General features: G+C 31.6%; 1 protein-coding gene across 2 annotated transcripts in view; it reads left to right on the top strand.

The window, feature by feature from the left end:
* LOC124360242 (DNA-(apurinic or apyrimidinic site) endonuclease) overlaps positions 1 to 19,930 on the top strand; it is a 36,328-nt gene that overhangs the window by 14,273 nt on the left and 2,125 nt on the right. For both annotated transcript variants that reach the window (XM_046813683.1, XM_046813684.1), the window contains 5 exons: positions 294 to 420; positions 2,078 to 2,221; positions 5,365 to 5,508; positions 7,086 to 7,266; positions 14,360 to 14,488. In XM_046813683.1, the coding sequence (XP_046669639.1) occupies positions 294 to 420; positions 2,078 to 2,221; positions 5,365 to 5,508; positions 7,086 to 7,266; positions 14,360 to 14,477 (714 nt within the window). In that variant the 3' untranslated portion in view covers positions 14,478 to 14,488. The remainder of the gene's footprint in view (positions 1 to 293; positions 421 to 2,077; positions 2,222 to 5,364; positions 5,509 to 7,085; positions 7,267 to 14,359; positions 14,489 to 19,930) is intronic.

Below are 19,930 nucleotides of genomic sequence, written 5' to 3' on the forward strand. Positions count from 1 at the left end.
ACCCATCCTTCCCTTTAGGTAATCAATTTGTTCAAGTACATAAATTCATTATAAAGTAGCATCCGCTTTGATATTGTGCCAAAAATTGAACAAGAGTCTTCTCTATGTGTGATTTGAAATCTAGGTTTTTTTATTGCTTAATTGGTACTGTTTTTACTTTGCTTTACTAAATATAAATTTTAATACATTTGAATAACCCTATTATCTATTCAGTGGATGAGTATGTGCTTCTGAGCTCTTGTTGGTATAGAGGACTGAAGTATGAATCTTGAACTTCCCTGGTTTGTCAACAGAAAGGTGGCATACACTACATTAACAAGGAACAGCCAGATATATTAACATTGCAGGAGACTAAATGCTCTGAGAAGAAGTTGCCTCCTGAGGTGAAAGTTCCTGGTTACCACACATATTGGCTTGGAAGTAAGTAACCAAAGTATCAATTTTAATTTTATTATACCAATTTACATTAGTTGCTTCCTAAGATCTTACATATGTAATAAACTTAAGTATTGACTTGTGAAAAACACCACAGAAATGCTTGAAAAATTGAAAATGTAAACGTAGTAAAACCACAGTAATCAATAACAATCCATAAATACACCAAACTCCAAGAAATCAGAACAGTGGTTATAAGCAAAAATTTCCATGTGGATTAATCTTTGATATTCTTCTTTTGTTAACATCATCTTATTAGTATAATGTCTATTATACAAGGGATGTCTGGAAAATATTGTGTATAAGACAATTACTCCTTATCTATGCCATCCACTGTATCCAGTTCAGCATGCACTGTGCACTGTCTCTGTACCCTTATGGCTGTACAAAGAGCTCAAGGAATCTCACAAATTAAGTGTATAGAGGTAATCTCTAATGGAGATGCAAGGGCTATTCAGAAAGTAAGGGACATTTAGGAATTTAAAAAAAAAACCATGTACAAGAAAAACATTTTGTTATATACATGTGAAAGAGACTAAAATACTACTTTTCTATATAATCACCGTACAAATTCAGGCACTTATCATAGCGGTGAACAAGCTTTGAAGTGTGTCACAGAATTCTGCTACCTGTGATCCCAGCCACTCAGTGACGCTTATCTGGAGCTCTTCATCGTCTAAACGCTGTATTGCTAGCCAGGTCTTCATTTTCGGGAACAAGTGAAAGATTAAGATCAGGACCGTAGGGGGGATGAGGTAAAACTTGTCTATCCCAGAACACTGTTGTCATGATCTTCCTCACTGACAAAATTTGCAGACATTTTCTTGGTTTTTTAAGGAAACGTGTATGCCCCCACTCTGTGGACTGTAATTTTGTCTCACAATTCACATGTTTCACCCGGGTTTCATCTCCTCTTTTGATTTAATCCAGTAGTGCATCACCATAACTGTGGTAGGCCTTAAAAAATGTCAAAACTTGTTGGTTGTCAAAACAACCATTTGTTGTTTTTTTGGGTGGTCTGTAAGCATTTTTGGCACCCATACTGCACAAATTTGTAGTAGCTTAGCTTCTGTGAAACAATTTCAAACAATAAAGTCTGTAAAACTTGTAGGAAACAAAAAGAAAGCTCAGTTATTGTGAAATGGCGGTTTTCCCCAATCTTTTTGTCATCTTTGGCGACCAGATTGTCAGTTACAATGTTCGGATGATCACTCGTCTCTTGAACATGATCATTTGTTCTGCCATTTTTAAACTGAATATACCACTTCCTGATAGAACTTTCAGTCATTACATTGTTCTCGTACACTTCAAATTTCCAGTTAAACATCAATTGATTTTAAGTCTTTGGCCAGCGAAAAACGAATTACAGATCGCACTTCAAAACTGGCGAGATTTTCTATAGCAGCACAAATTTCAAATTTGAATAAAAAAGAAAAAAAACTGAAAGCACAGAAATGTACCCGTTGTTACGGCTGGATGCTGACTGAGGTTCTGAGTACACCAAAATATATGCGATTGACGCACACCTGGTGGTATCAGATGGAAACTTACCTTACTTTCTGAATAGTCCTCCTATAACTACTTATTTAGAGTTTACTGTTCTGTATTTAACTCAGTGGTTTAAATTATTTGTATATTTCAGGTGAGAAGGAAGGTTATGCGGGTGTAGCTCTGTACACAAAAGAAAAACCAGTTGACATCAAATACGGAATTGGTGACAAAAGTTTTGACAAAGAGGGACGACTCATTACTGCAGAGTATGAAAAGTTTTACCTTGTTGCAACTTGTAAGCATTTATTTTTATTTTCTAATTAATGGTGTAAGTTAGGCAGATAGCAATAATTTTTATCAGAGTAAAATTTATTCAACAGTATAATAATTTATCTTAAACATTTCAATATATTAAGAGTTTGTATAGTATGTTATATTTTTACTCAATGTTAATTATACATTATTGTTACACATTTTTCAAACCATCATAATCAAGGGCTGGTTCACTATTGATTTCGGGGAAGTCCCTTAGTTCTAGTTTATCATTATCTTTACTGTTACAAGCGATTACACATTTCAGTACCAAACAAATTAAATAAAATTATAATTAATTAATTGTTATTGTAATGAGATATTATTATAATTACTTAATCATTTAATATATTTTGTTATGATAAATAAATTTAATCATATATAAACTTTGGTTGATTAAGGTGAAGTAATTTTAGTTACATTACAAGAGAAATTAAGTTTTATTTCATAAAAATATATATTTAAACTTTTGGAGGGGGCCATGGCCTCTTCCCTGGATTCACCACTAATTATAGTTGAGTATATTGTGATGTGCAAAACTCTAACTTATGCAAAAGGAAGGGTTTGTTCAGCCATAAGGAATGTTTGTTCACTTTACAACCATTAGGTTATTACTAGTGATGGGAATAACTGATTTAAAACAATTTGTTAATTCAGTTATAATAGGAAAACCCCTGTTTCACTTGGTTTGAAAATGTTGGTAAGAAAGTGCTTTTGTGTTTTATGATTATTAATTAGTATTGTAAATATATTATTTTATGTTTATATAAGATGGACCTTTTACAAAATCAAGCAGCTATCGTCAAATTTCACGCCTACCTGTATTTTAAAAAGTTATAGAAAAGATAGCCTTACCTTTTGATAAATCTTTGATCTTTTAGCAAATCTATTAATTGCAACTATAATGGAAACAAAGCAATCTGTTAACTAAAAACCAACATAGCTTTTTGAAAGGCAGGTCAACAGCTACAGCTTTTATACAACTAATTGAAAATATAACAGACTAGCTGGAAGAAGGCTGTGTGGTGACAAGCCTATACCTATATTTATACCTTGCTTTTGATTGCTTACATTATAATTGCCTACTTTGGTAAGTTAAACGCTCAAGGAAACACTGAAACAGCATTAGCCTGGTTTGACGGCTATTTAAATAATAGACAGCAATTTGTGGAGGTTCAATGTCTCTCTCATAATACTCTGAGGAAAGGACGATGAACTCTAACACCAGTACAGCGAGGTGTATTCCAAGGATCAGTGTTTGTCCCTGTCCTATTCCTGCTGCTAACAAATGACCTGCCAAACCAACTTATACATATCTGCCATATTGTCATATTGGTATATGACACTGTCATAACACAGTAGAAAATTCAAATGCACATATTGACATCGAAGCCTATATTGCCTTTACTATGGCTAAACAATACTGCTATTCAATCGACCTTGTGCTGAATGAGGGGAAAACATTGCAGATGATTTGTAGCACCGGAAAAAGGAAGTTGATGCTGGACTACCGGATCTGAAGAGAGAAGAAAACTCCAAGTACCTTGGAGTTGTGATAGACCTTACATTGCTACCTCATATGGGCCAGCTGTGTAAAAAGCTCAGCTCAGGAGTTTACGTCATCAGACAAACTAAACAAACAAGTGGGAGTACAACAGTAAAAGTTGTATGTTTTGCATTTTTTGAGTCCCACTTGAGATATGGGTTGGTAATATGGGGTGGAACAACCAGTTCAAACTCGGAAAGAGTTCTTATCCAACAAAAAAAGGATTATTAGGCGCCATGCAGGACTAAGCTATTAGGACATTTATTGAGAACCTTTTAAAAACCTAAAAATACTCACTGTAGTAGCACTATACATAAGTCATCCTACATTTAGTTAGAGCTTACCAAGACATGCATAGGGATTTACACAAGCATAACTCCAGATGCGCAACCAATTTTGTACTGCCAACTCATCATTTAAGTTTTTTTTAAAAAGTCCAGCTATAAAGTAGCTTTGTTTTATACCAATATGCCCGTTCACCTTAAGTAGAACACTGACAACATGGATGGCAGACAGACCTTTCTACATGGAGAAAGAATTTTTGGAGAGTGCCTAAAATTAAAGAAGACGAAGATTAATTTACAAACACTGACTATTACACTTTTCTTATAAAATAACACATACTTTGACTTTTGTTCTATTCTCCAAGGATATGTATAATGAAGAATCTGAATCAGAATCAACTATTGAAATGAAATGAAATATGCCTTATTCAAGAGGCGGAGTTAGGGCTATTTAGCCCTCTCTACCACTCAACCTCACACAATATACAGATATACATATATACAGGGTGATTCATGAAGTTCTCCCCCCACTTCTACAGCACATTGTACTAGTAAAAATGTTATATAAACATAGGTCCGAAAATGCTTCGTTAGCGAGTTACAGCTAGCGAAATATTTCGCCTGAATTCCTGGGTAAAGAGTAAAATAAAGCCATACTGAACTTTTGGAAAGGTTAATTAAGTAAGAAATATCGTGGATTCTTATGTATTTTTACCTGATAAAGCTAATAAAATAGGTTTCAGAACTGTACCTGTAGTAGTTTTTGAGGGATTCAGGGTTAAATGCAAAAAATTGGGGCACGAAACAATGTTTTTTTAAGTTTGATGTACAATAACTTTGTTAAATTGGTAATAAATACATAAAATCAACAAACATTAATTGTAGAGAATTTAATTCTGAGAAAATTGATATAATCAAAGTCTAAAATAAAACAGAAATAAGTACCAAAAAATTGATTTTATTCAGTATAATACATTACTAGTTTTAAGCAAAATTAATCAGGTTGGGCCAACCGTACGCACCTTTTTATAATAGATGTTCGAAAATGAGGCCATCATTATCAATACATTTTGCAGCACGTTTGTGTATTGCTTTTGTTGCGTTTCTTAATTTTTCAGGACTTCCCTGTATCTGCACAGCCGAATCCATAATACGGGCAATTAATTCATCACGAGAATTCACTTTTTTCTTGTATACAATGTCTTTCATCCATCCCCAGATGCAATAATCCAATGGAGATGAGTTTCCTTGCTATTTTATGTGCACCTAAAAATATTTCAACATATCCTTTTTCAGATGTTGTCAATGCAGGACAAGGATTGAAGACACTTGATAGAAAAATTGAGTGGAATAAGCTATTTGAAGAGTATTTGAAAAATTTGGACGCTAAGAAACCTGTCATTCTTACTGGCGATATGAATGTAGCGCATAAAGAAATAGGTGAGTTATTAGTTCTTTAATATTTATAGTGGTAAAAGTAAGTTTTATTCATATCTAATTTATTTTAAAAGGGAGTATTAATTTAGAGTGTAAGTTAAATTAGGGTCATTCCATATACATCATCCAGACCATGTCACCCATCATCTAAGATTTTGATGATACTTGGAGGTTACGATCTTCCTACTAAGATATACAAATATTCCAAGTTTCAACTCTTTATCTCAAACGGTTATTGTTTTGTAGGCTAGTATTTTAAAGCTTTGAAAAAATGGGGGTTTTTGCTCTCTCTGAAACTGGACATTTCTGGTTTAAATCTCTTGGGGGGAGGGGGGGAAACAGTATTGTCAAGTTAACTATGTTGATTATAGAAAAAATATTACATTACTCTATCTTCATTCAATTAATAAATAAGAAATATTTTTAGAATTTTCTCCTCATTTTTGTGGGTGAAAATGGTATTTAAAAAAAATTAATATCTCTTAAAGGCAGAATTATAATCAAGTCAATTTTTTAAAGCGATCTACACAAAATTATCTATCTGAAGAACCATTGTGGCTTTTTTACTGTTTTATTTTCTTAAATTAGTTTTAAGGATTTTCCTTAGCTTATTGAAAAATATACCTACTGTTAAATACAAGATTTCAAGTATGTTTCCTTTGTTAAACTAAAATCAATAAATTTTAAAGCATTTTTGTTGTACAGTAACTTACTAAACAATTTAGTAATGAATAGCTAAACTAAGTCTAATTCCCAAATTTTTTACATTTATTTTAAAGTATATGTATGTATACCTTTGACGACTATCTTCCCATCTGTTCTTGATTCAAAGGGAACATTTAAATATCAATTACATTAATGTTGGTTTGTATAATCTATGGTATATGATTATTTATAATGAATATGAGAGTTATAATTTGTTTTATTTGTAATAGTTTATGTCAAATATTACTTAATTACTGGATTACACATAATTAGCTGCCAGTTGAAACATGGCTGACTATTCGTTTTATGAGCTGTTCCTGCGTTATAATATTCATATAATTATTAGCATTGCAGAGTTGTTAGAATACAGAACAATTACGTAAAATTGCTTTAAATTATCCTTTTTTTTCAGGCTAGCAACTTTTAGTGTATGGCTAGTTCCAAAAAAGTTTAGTTGTGAATAACTTGAACTAGTTTTAGTTTTTTTATGTCTAATTTTTACTCCATTTCCTATTATTTTTTCAATAAATACATTATTTGGGTAAGAGTATCATTTCAAATTGATTAAGTAAGTTTTTATGTTTCAATTTTTTTACTTTAAAATTTGGATTTTTTTACTATTGTAAATATCTATAGCTTTGGCGTGATCACGTTTTAGACTTAAAGAACCCAAAAACCAACCAGAAAACAGCAGGTTTTACACCCCAGGAAAGAGAGTTCATGACTCATTTTCTCAACCAAGGGTTTGTTGACACTTTCCGCCACTTGTATCCAGAGAAAGAAGGAACGTACACCTTCTGGAACTACGTCGGAAACTGCAGGGCAAGAAACACAGGATGGTATGTATTAATAATTTTACTCTTGCATTTTTTCAGACCTAAAGAACCCCAAGACCAACCAGAAGTCAGCCGGTTTCACTCCTGAAGAGAGGGAAGGCATGACTAGTTTGTTGAGTCAAGGTTTTGTTGACACATATCGACACTTCAACCCAGATAAAGAAGGGGCTTACACATTCTGGACCTATATGAACAATGCAAGGGCTAACAATACTGGCTGGTACGTACTTCCCAATGTTAATGCTGTAAAATCTTGTTTTGTCATAACAGTAATTTGAACACTGTCAATGGGATGACTATATTTCAGATGTATGAAAATATAAATAGTAGAGAAACAACTACTTTTATAACTGACTTCAAACCAAGGAGTTCATCAGTTCACCAGATTATACTGTTTTCATGTAAGTGGAAAAATAATAATTTTATTGATACATGGTAATGGTACCATATATTGTAGTCATTATTAATAATTCTACGAAGAATTTGATTTTTATTATCATATTTAAATGTTTGAAACCTTAAATCATTTAGACCTTTATCTTATAGTTTTTTTAACCCTTATAGTGCCAGGGTCTCCCGTAACGGGAGACCTTATATACTTCTGAAAAGTGCCGAGTCTCCCGTAACGGGAGACTTCGTATTTAATTTATTATACAATATTTACTGGTTTACACTACATTCAAAAGCTTCATGGATATCCAAAGTGTAGAAAAAAAAATATTTTCCTTTGTACTGCGGGCAGATGACGTGCTTGTTTTTGTGGTACTTTGGAATTATACCGACCACACCCAGACATGAATCGTTATTTGACTTTTTGCTTCTACTGATTACTAGATTAGCGTAGAACAATATTTCGTCAATATAAAACAGGAATTGTCTTATCGCAAACCCCTCCCCACCCTCAGACAGAGGTCAAAGTCGAGCGGTCTAGCAGATAACGTGATTGCACAGTCTTGCCGCCCGTTCAGCTGGTGCGTCGCTTTGTTGTATAAATGTTTCTATAAATTTATATTTTTGTGTTCTTCGTACTGGTGTGGTCGGTTTAATCCCAAAGTACCGTTTTTGTTTTGTGTTCAGCTGTTTTGATGCAACGACGATCGCAGTGGCCGTTGTGTGTTGTGTTTCGTTGTTGTTTATCTTGCTTGAGAGTTTTCAAGTTTTTAGTGCTGTATTTGTAGTTTCAACCCGAAAAATGGAAGATAGTGATATTAGACAATTTTTGGAAGCTACTTGTTTTACACTTCTTACAGGATATATTAGGAATTGAAGTAAAAAAATGTAATATTATTGTTAGAAACATTGTTGCTTAGAGAAGAAAATCTAATTAATCCTTGCAAAAAATTTGTAATTGTTAGATATTATTTTTTAGGTAGTTTTAGTTCAAACCTAATGTTATATAATATATAAGTTCTGTTTGTTCTTTCACACAAAAAAAAATCATCAAAATATGTTGGTAAACCAATTTTTAACAGCATTGTAACCAAATATGGCATAACCAACAATTTGTCATTGTACTTTTTTTCAAGAAGGTTTTAATTCAGAATTATGTTATACATATGAATTTTGATTGTTTTTTTTTTAATGCTGTATAACATAAAAATATTTCTAACTAGATAAAACAAAAATTAGTTTTTTTTTTATCTCAAACTTAAAAAAGTGTTTAAACATTTTTTAAAGCCTATCGATTTTTTATAAAATTTAAAATTTTTACAGTTCTTTGTGTACTCTTTTATGATAGGTAAATTAAAACAGTCTTTTACCAACAAATTAAATAAAAAATCATTAAAATATGTTGATAAACCAATTTTTTACAGTGTTTTTACCAAAGTCTCACGTTTTTGCTGAAAAATTCCCGGCACTTCTTGCATATACCCCATAATTTCACCTGGCACTCTTACAATGTGAAAAATGTTTAGACCTGTGGCACTCAAAGGGTTAAACTGTACTTGAAAATCATGTTACTCTACCTTTATTGAACTGTAAAACTTATGACTGTGTTTAATACAGTTTATTTTCTTCTGTCATTATTGATATTTCTCAATTGAATTGAATGAGGGATCAGTGAATGCAGATGAAGCAATAAAATATATAATCCCTAATACTCTTACCTCCAATTTCATGCATCTATTTTTGAATTATACAGCCTAATATTTATAGGTTGTTACATATGAGAAAAAGATACCGAAATTCCGATTCAGAGGCAAAAAATGTTAACTTAATCACTACATTGAGAACACACCAACTAATACTAATAACTTTTTATTTTTGTGAGGCCTTTCGATAGCAAGGCTATTTTCATCAGACACATAAAAAACCAATACTAGGTTGGTGTGTTCTCAATGTAGTGATTAAATTAAGAATAGCCAATACAAACTCCATCTTTAACAAAGAATTTTAAGTTTGAGAGAACACAAATAAAATTAAAATGGATAAAAATTACATCCACAGATGGAAGGACAGATGAAACATGAGGTAGAATGAGGATAGATGCCAACTCATCATTGTTGATATAGAACCTTCAAACTTTGACAGACCATAGGCCATCTTTATAGGCCAAACTTTAAAGGTCATCCTAAAAACTATATCAATATTGTTGAGGGGGATATGGGCTATGTTATTAACAACTTAAAACATAACTGGTTTCACGCTTTTTCTCACTGTATTTTCAGAGAATTTAATAATGATAGACACATGAGTGCTGGAGTCACTACCTTGTTCAGAAAGCAATTTGATAGACCATCTTCTTCGGACTTACCCAGTGAAAATTTGACCTACTAGGCTTCTGTGGACAATGCTGCTGTTTATGGTCTTGTAACTAAACCTAATTACTATAGTAAACCATCAAAATATACTTATAATGAGGCCTTCATACAGCTGACAGATGACTTCAAGGCAAGGAAGTTTAAAGAACTCTTATGTACACCGTTGGGATGTGTCCAAGATATGATTTTTACTGAGGTTTTTGCTGAAAACATTGTAAGATTTCAACGCAACACTGAGGCTTCAGTTATTATTACTCATGGTGAAAGATCTACAAGAATACTATGTACAATGTTATAAATAAGTCCTTATGTGAAGGGATTTTTCCTGACCTATTAAAGTTATTAGAAATTCAACCCAATACATAAAAAGGGTTCACCTAGTGAAATAAACAATTATAAACCAATTTGTCTTCTAAGTTTATTTCAAAAATCTATGAAAAAATTATCCATAGCAGACTTTTTGACTTTTTAGAATCTAATAAAAAATTATGTAAAGAGCAGTATGGTTTTAGAAAAAATGTTAGTACACAAGCAACTCTGTTCTCTTTCGTAAATAGTGCCATAGAGGCCTTAGATGAGAAAAGTTACACTGCAGGCGTTTTCTGTGACTTATCTGTGACTTTTGATTGTGTAAACCATACACTGCTGCTGACAAAGTTAAGAAGAATGGGTGTCAAAGGGTCAATGGGTGTCAGCTCTTACACTATTACATTCCTATTTATTTAAACATAAACGGAGGGCAGTTATTACTAATAAATCAGAAAAATATTGTTCTGTTTGGGCAGATGTAAAACATGGTGTATCCCAAGAGTCAAGCTTAGGCCCATTGTCTATGTCAATGATCTGCCAAATTACCTCCCTAAAGAAATTTGAAGCCTCTTTTTATGCAGACACTACAACTGCTCTAATTAAACAAAAGATGTTAAGTGACTTAGAACTTACACCAAAGATATCATTGACAAACTTAATAAAAATTTTCCTTATTCACGATCTGTCGTTAAATCGAGACAAGACTAATACATTACAACATTACGCTTTAAATTAAGAAATGATCATTTTTGTAAAGGGTTATACACAAGTAGTAAAATTTGTTAGGTATACATTTTGACATTAAATTAAATTTTTCTGACCATATCAATATATTAAATAAGAAACTTAATTCACCCAGGTATGCTTTGAGTATACTAGTTAGAATAACATCTTTGGAAGTTGGTATAGCTGTGTATTATGCCCATTTATACTCGATGTTGAGTTATGGAATTACTTTGTGGGGTAATTGCTCAGATGTGCAAAAACTCTTTATTAGTCAAAAATCAATTATTAGAACAATAGGTCATTGCAAGTCAAGAACAACATGTATTTAACCCTCCAGCTGGTATGAAACGAATTTTCGTTGCCAAAGGCCCGTCCGATTTGGCAAGGACGAATATTTGTCGCCAAAGTAGACATGTACAGTTATTGAAATTTTAGGCAATTAAGGTTCATATAAATGATTGTTATTTTATATATTCTGGAAGAGCATTAACTATAGTACCGATTTACTGTTCTTACTTCGATTATTGTCTTCTTTGTTTACCGTAAAACATCGTTCTCTATGGACAGCTGACGTGTATGTAGTATGGGTCAACCATGTTGTGAAACTGAAATAAGTGCCGGGTTTTGAGTTTGAGGTTACGAATCCAATAGTATTTGTGGAAATTGTATTTTATAGTGTTTTAGTGTTGTTATTATTGTTGTTTAGCTTACTTATATTATTATAAATGCAGTCATGAGATTATGTTTACCCACAAACAATAATATTTATTTAGAAATCTACGCATTTTTGAAAATAAGTAAATACATGCGCTTTTTCATTCAAAGCCCTGTAACACATTCGTTTTGATGTAAAAGTTACAATAATTATATATTTTTGGAATCAGGACAAAATTTTGAATAAGTTATACATTTACAGTTTTGATGTAAAGCTTGTTGCTAAGCAGTTACACAATGGAATATTTACAAAAATAATTTCCAAAAAATATTTTTCTTACATTTTGTAAAAAAAAACAAAAATACAGTAAGTTTACATGGAAACAATAAGTTATTGTTATTATAATGCTCTGCATATAGTTATGAATAAATTGACATATAATAGTTTATATTTGGACTAACAGTTATGAAATGTGATACATTATAAAAAACATCTGCGAGGCTTTTAAAATAGAGCAGCCAGTTCAGAGTGACACCATTGCCAGTTCTAGGGTTAAAAAATTTAACATCCTTACTTTGCCATGCATATATATTTTTGAAATGCTTAAATTAGTACATAAGAATCCTGATCAATTTGAAAATACAAATTTAATCATAGATATCACACAAGAAATTGTAATTTGTTTGAATATCCGGCACATAAACTAAACAAATTTGAAACTAGTCCTCTTTATCTGGGTTTGAAATTATATATATATATATATATATATATATATATATATATATATATATATATATATACATACACACATATATTTATACAATAATAAACCTTTTTAACACTTTTTTATGTATTTTATTTCGTACAATGTACATTTCAAATTCTAAGAATTAATCATCAGGTACCTTTAGTTTAAGGTAAATTATGAAAATAAATAATTGAAACAAAATTGTCATATGTTTTAACTACCTTGTTGGCTAAATTTGGTGTATTTAATTTTATATGGGATCAATGTATATCATTTAAAAGTCTATTGAATAATAAATTTTTTATTAGAAAATCTTTGTCATTTAATAATACATTAGGATTGATTTTGGTAAATTTCAAAATGTTCTAAAGTTGACAAAAGATGACATTTTTTGCTTGTGTGTAAAATTTCAAGATTGTATTTGACGTTTAAGGATCTGCTGGTTTGTCCTATATAGTGGGATTGCCAATTATTGCAATATAATTTGTATAACCCACTATTGTTAAATTTTGATTTTGGTTTGTTGAATTGCTTTTGTTTTTGATTATAAGTCTGAGTTTGTTAAAAATTTTGAAAGCCAATTGATATTCTTGTTTATAAAATGATTTGTTAATTTTGTGGCAATGTTTAACAAGGTAGTCTGATTTAATGTATTTTATATCTCTTTCTTCTTATTTTCTTTCTTTGTGTAGTTCTTCGATAATACTTTAATAATATTTTTGGTGATGTGGGTGATTCAATGAGGAAGGAATAACTAAATCTGTGTATGTTGGTTTTCTGTATTTTATTATATAATTATAATATATAATACAATTATATAATTATAATACAATTATATAATTATAATATATAATATAATTATATTACAGTATATATAAATTTTATATGACTGGAATATTATTATATAAAATAACTTCCCTTATCTACATAAAAAAAATTAAAAGAAGCACTTTGTTAAAAAAAAACATATTATAGTGTAAATGAATTCTTTGAAAACAGTTCATGATAAAAAAAAAATAATAAAAATATATCTTTTAAACAAAATTGTAAAACGAGTTTAATCTTTGGATTTAATCAATGTTTTGTATGTTTTATAATGTTTTTATACCACTAAAATATGTATCAAAAGTAACGTTTTAGAATAAGCTTAGTTAGGTATTTAATCATTAACTATGTACCAGTTTTTTATTACATTGTAATAACAAAAACATATTGTACAATAAATATTTGTCTATTGTCTAAGCATTTATTATAGAACTGGTCTGTGTAAGAGCTAGCTGGTTTATGAATAGTACCAAGCTTTGTTTTGTTGGTATTTTTTAATTTTATCTGCTTGATTTAGACTTTTTTTGTTAAATAATATATAGCTTAATTAGATAAGTTAATATTAATTGTTTACAATAATACTATTAAGTTTATAAAGAGGGTGAAAATACAAAGAAATACACATTAATTTCCAGCCTTACCCCTGGTAATAAACCATTGGTGACAATTATACTTGGAACAACACATTTATCAGTAATATTTTGCTATTCTTGAAGGGTTATGGAAATACAGATATTAAAAGTAAATTTATGAATGAGATAAGCTTTGCATGATTGTTTCATGGCCGGGGTGGGATAATGAGATTGGTTCATTGAGTTATATATGGACTTATTCAGGAGAAGCAACTGTATGGACAAGCAGAATTTTTGACAGAGGTTTCCTCTTACTGGAAAATTGTAGATAGTGGATATATCAAAGAAATTTTGGTTTCGAAGAAGGTTTTGAGCATTATTAAATACTCCTACAAAATCTCATCAGATGTAGACAAGTAGGGTGATAAATGGTGAAGAAAGACAGGTATTTAAAGTTGTTTTCAGCTAGTGTTTTACTCCGTATAGAACTTGCTTCGAGATTAGATAGGTGGGGTAGCCCCTAACCTATCTGACCTACCCATTTTGGCCATGAGCCCTCCCTCAACCTTGAGTATTGTTTATTTTTATTTATTATTTTCTTCTTTCCTTTTCCAGAGAACTTTTTGCATGAATTTCTCTGCACTTCATTTTAGCTATACATTTACAAATACTGTAATACATCTATTGTTAGCGTAACCTTTATTTTCTGTTTTTAGGAGACTGGACTATTTCATAGTGTCTGAACGGTTTCTGCCAGCTGTGTGTGATAATGTCATCAGGGAGAAAGTCCTTGGTAGTGATCATTGTCCTATCACCCTGTTCCTGCATCTGTAGGATCTACAAAGGTTAGTATTTTGTTCACCATATTGTTTTATTTCATATTTAAATACCTGATGTTTCCCTTTTTAAATCATAGCAATGTTTTAAAACTAATACTTCTCAAACTAACTTAAAATTACAACAAATAACTGTTATTAAATCCAAAATTAACCAAATATATCCTACTTTAAGTTAGCTTTCTCTTCTTGTTTTAGTGCAGTACAGAGGAAGTTGGTAAAACTGTTAACTACTTTTGGTCAGGTTCTCAAAAATCTGTAACCTGCTTTTTAATCAATTTACATGTCAGCTATGGATAGTTCCTGTGAATAGAATTGCTGTATTCCTATGACACTTTGTTCGATCTTTTTTACATAGCATTAAACAGAAACGTACACAGATATAGGATAGAAACAGGAGAGAAAGAAGTTATAGAGTCATAGTCCATAAAGATATTCTTTTAATATGCTTCAAACAATAATCTGTAATGATAAATAATAAATTACATTAGTATTAATGTTAAAAATTAGATAAGGATATCTGGTCATAACATATCAAAATCTATTTAAACCCAACCTCGTAATACACAAAATGGATTTTAAACAATTATTAAATGTTAATTACATGCAGGCTGTATTAATCTGTACGTACAGTAACGTGAACATTGCACTGCGCGGAACAACCTTCAGGTGCGATCAGTTGGTATTTTTATGTTTTTGTGTCACAGCCTGAAAACCTGCATAAAAGTAGACTAAAAGTAGTATTAGCGTATTTTTGACACTTTGTTAATATTTCCGTGGTAATCGTAATATTGTAATAATCCCAAAGTTTTAATGCAAATAAATATTCGGCAACCCACATGTAAATTGAGAAAAAACTCTCTCGCCAACCATGAAGGGAAGACAACGGTGGTTTGCACCTGTGAGGTTACTCTCCACACATTCACAGATTGTATCAAGTTTTATAAATGCTTAGAAATGTACAGCTAAAAATAAATAATAGCTTAACATCTTTAACTTTATTTCTTTTGCTCAAAGTTACCATAAATCTAAAAAGAAATAAAAAAATCTTTTTAACATTAAAAAATTGATGTTTAGCATTAGAACAATGACAAAATGGAACGATTTGATTAAAAATCTTTTATCTATCATCCAAAAACCCATAATACATTTATGACCAAAGTTTAAATTTGCATTGTGTTGTGGGACATATAATACTCGATTCTGTGACATTCAGTAATCAAATTGTGAATTCTAGAACAGTTGATAAAATTCACAAGTGGCTTACTTGCTCGGTTACTCAATAATCAATTTATGTCCGGTTAGGATATGGTACATCAGTAATGGACGTAGTAGCTCATAGCGTGACATGACGCCAACAAATTATGTTACACAATATGGCAAAGCGCAAAGACACAGTTTAATGTTTGTCACACAGTATAACAGTATACACTGTTTACTCTGTAACAAAAATGTCTGTTTCCACTTAACTCATAATCAATACAAAATTAGTTAACTTAATTTGTATGGAGGGAATAAGAATGCTGGTTTTTTTTATACCCTTATGGTGAGTAAGTTTTCATTTGCCTAATTTATATTTTACAAAGCAAACACTACAGATAAAATTGATTTAAATTCTCTAATAATTCTGATTAAAGGCAAAACATAATCCTTCATTAAAAATATTTAAATCATTCCTTATTTTTATAAGAGGGAAAGATTCATGGACGAGAATGCATGAACCGCCCCTTGACGCATTTCTAAAAAAACCTCCCGCCAATCGAAATCGAATCGAAAGTTGGGTATTTTGTTTAAAACACATTTATTTTCCCCATCAACATTATACTCATTCAAGCAAATAATATTGATTACACTGAAGCTTTTAATTATTATTTTCAAAATTTCAATCATAGTAGCATTAATCAGACACTACAGATAAAATTGATTTAAATTCTATAATAATTCTGATTAAAGGTTTATAACGTGAATATTATCCTATTTGGGTTTCTTAGACCACAAGATGTAATCTTACATCCTATTACATCAGAATCAGAATCAGAATCAGAATCATTTTATTGTCGTCCAACAATTACAAAATTGTATTGACAAAGTCAAGTGTGATATTAAAAATATCACTAAGTAGGCCTACAGAGCCTAAAATAAATACAATCTATATCTACGTTAAAAGTTTTAAAATTGTAAGTCACTAAAATTATCATTTAAAAATCTCATCCATAGAATAAAACGTTTTTCTCTTGAGCCACTCTCTGCAACAACATTCTTAAACCTACCAACAGAAATTGATCTAGCACTTAATGGTAACTTATTGAATAGCCTAGCTCCGGTTATTGCATAGTTCTGTTGAGTTTTACTTAAACCTAGCATATTGTACATCAATTGTATTTTTTAATTCTAGTGTTGTATTCATGGTTAAAGCTTCTAAGATTGAAAGAGTCAAGATTTTCCTTAACAAAAACTAAACTGTGTAATATATATATACATGGAAGCGTAAGTATACCCAGTTCTTCAAAAAATGGCCTACAGGACTCATTGTCGCTAATTCCTACTATACAGCGTATGGCTTTCTTTTGCCACTTAAACACAGTCTTGGCTCCACTAGAGTTGCCCCACAGTAAAACCCCATACAGAAGGTGTACATTAAAAAAAGCGTAATATGCACTAATGACTAGATTAAGACTTGTATACAATTTTAGTTTTTTTTAGTAGAAATATCACTCTTGCTAATCTAATACATAAATGGTTTGTATGGATTCCCCAGTTAAGCTTTGAGTCTAAATTGATACCAAGTAGTTTTACAGACTTATTTTCAGCATTACGTAAACTAAAGACAATTTCCTCGGTCTTGTTATTATTAACAGTTTAATTTATTAGCAGAGAACCAGAGATAGGACCTTTCCCTCATATAGCCCATAATGACATCATTTAATTTTGAGTCTCTGTCTGATGATAACAGAGTAGTATCATCAGCATACAAAACAACCTTACCCAGGGACAAATTTAGGGAGATCATTAATGAAGACAGTAAACAAGAAGGGGCCCAAGACTGAGCCCTGGGGAACCCCGCTTGCTACCCTCTTAAGTCCTGATCTCTGGTCACCTACTTTGACAAGCTGAAGTCTATTGCTCAAATAAGACATAATCAAAGACAAAGCATTGTTCTCCAGACCATAATATTTCAATTTTTGAATGAGTTCATCATGAGGTACAACGTCAAATGCCTTACTTAAGTCCAATAACACAGCAGCTGTTTCTTCCTTATTTTCAAAGTTATTCAATACATAAGAGACAATATTATCTACAGCTTTAACAGTTGACAGATTTTTCCTAAACCCATACTGAGATGAAGAAATCAAATTATTGTACTCAAATAATATTCCAATTGGTTTTTCACAATAGTCTCTATTAACTTTGATATAACGGGTACTAGGGCAATAGGCCGATAATTGTTTTAAATTCATTTTGTCACCCTTCTTTATGCAAAGGTACCGTTATTGTTATTTTTAAGGCACTGTGGATATATTCCATCAGTAAGCACCCAGTTTATCAGCTGTGTTAAAAGGATAGATTATAACATCTAATATTTCCTTTAATACAAAGTTGGAAAGTCCATAGACATCTTCTGATCTGGAATTACTTAACCTATACACAGAACTATATACATCTCTACTATTTACAACTGTCCACTTAAAACTACACAGGCCAGGGGGTTTAATACCTGACGATTTCAACATATCAACAGAACTTGCTACATCTAAAATATCACAGCTATTTTTTAACACATTAACAACATTAATAAAAAAGCTATTTAAAATCATCAGCTGTTATTGGGATTTTTTCTTTGGCTTTGTTAGGCACACGACCTGTTTCAGCGTTTATAACTTTCCATGCAGCCCTTACATTTTATTGTGTGACTCAAAAATAAACTTTTCATTTGCTCTTTTTTTAGCCAAAATAATTTCCTGCCTATACATTTCTTAAGCCTACCATGAATTGCCATGCACTGAGGATCAGTCCTTTCCTTTTTTTTTTCATGACTTAAGTCTAGCAATAGCCTTATTTCCCTTAGCAGAGGAGTGTACCAGTTCAACTTTAAGCTTTTTGACTTATATCTAGGCCTACTATGGTTGACAAGACTTTTTCTTTTTTAGAGGGCACTGATTCATTCAAACAATCAGATAAAACTTGCAGAAAAGTTTGAAAAGCTAACTCAACATTAGTTACTGTTAAAAAGATGCTATCCCAGGTTACAGATCTTAACCTATGCTTAAGTCTATCTAGACAAGGTTTGCTCAACGGCCTATGTGTTTCAAATGTACCGTGACTATTTTGAAAATATTCAGAAGATGAGGTTAGGTGTTGCATATTATAATTTAAAAGTAATGCACAATGGTCAGAAAGATGAGGTTGGATAATTTCACAGGTAAGCATTGAGGGGTGTAGGTTAGTGATAAAATTATCAAGACAGGAGGCAAGGCGGGTGGGCTGGAAATTTAAACAGACAAAATCAAGAGATCGTAGAATATTTACAAAGTTTTGCACTTTAGGGTCGTCACTTTTTGGATCCATGTTTATATCGCCCGCAATTATCATCTTGAAATTTCTGTATTTATTTACAAAGTCAATAAGATTAGCCAGCTTCTCTGTAAAGATGTCGACTGACGAATCAGGTGTACGATATACAGACACAGTCAGTAAGCGCAAAGTAGGAAAAAACTATCACAGCGACTTCAAATTGCTTAATTTCACACAGGCAATGGATGTCAACAACTTCAAACGCATGTAAAAAAGTGTTTTTCACAAAGATTGCCACTCCGCCAAATGAAGTAGGCCTACAATAACGAGCAGCTAGTAGAAAACCTGCTGGTTGATAAAGCAATATTTCATCGTCCACACACCAGTGTTCGTTAATGCAAAGTATGTCACAATTGACATCCTCAAGGAAAACATCCAACTCGTTAACTTTATTTTTAATTGACTGAGTGTTTATGTGCACAAAATTTACATCCAATTTCGAACCAGATATAGATTGAGAAGGAATTGGATCACTCACCCTAACTGCAAACTTTGGTAGGCCTAAGTTACCAAACTCACACCATGGTTTGATTCCAAAAAAGACTCACTAGGAACATTATGAGAATTATTCTTCTGATTAATATCGAAAACGAGCCACATAAGTCCCAACTGGCCAGAAATCTGCATCATACACTTTTTCCCAGAGGGTAACGGGAACACTAACCTTAAAAGAACTATAACCAGGGTACCTGTTCTTAAGTTTTGTAACTCCATAGTTACCGTTAGCACCTTCATTAATATATCTTTTCACGGCCATACAGTCAACATCCTCATCAAACCTGGATACAAACAGAAACCTACTCTTCTCGACAACTTTGAGTTGGTCATTACTTGTTGCACGTCCCGTAATAAAAATCAGCGCGATTTCGGTTTTGCAGT

The sequence above is a fragment of the Homalodisca vitripennis genome, chromosome 4 (genome assembly GCF_021130785.1).
Source record: "Homalodisca vitripennis isolate AUS2020 chromosome 4, UT_GWSS_2.1, whole genome shotgun sequence".
Classification (NCBI taxonomy): Eukaryota; Metazoa; Arthropoda; class Insecta; order Hemiptera; family Cicadellidae; genus Homalodisca; species Homalodisca vitripennis.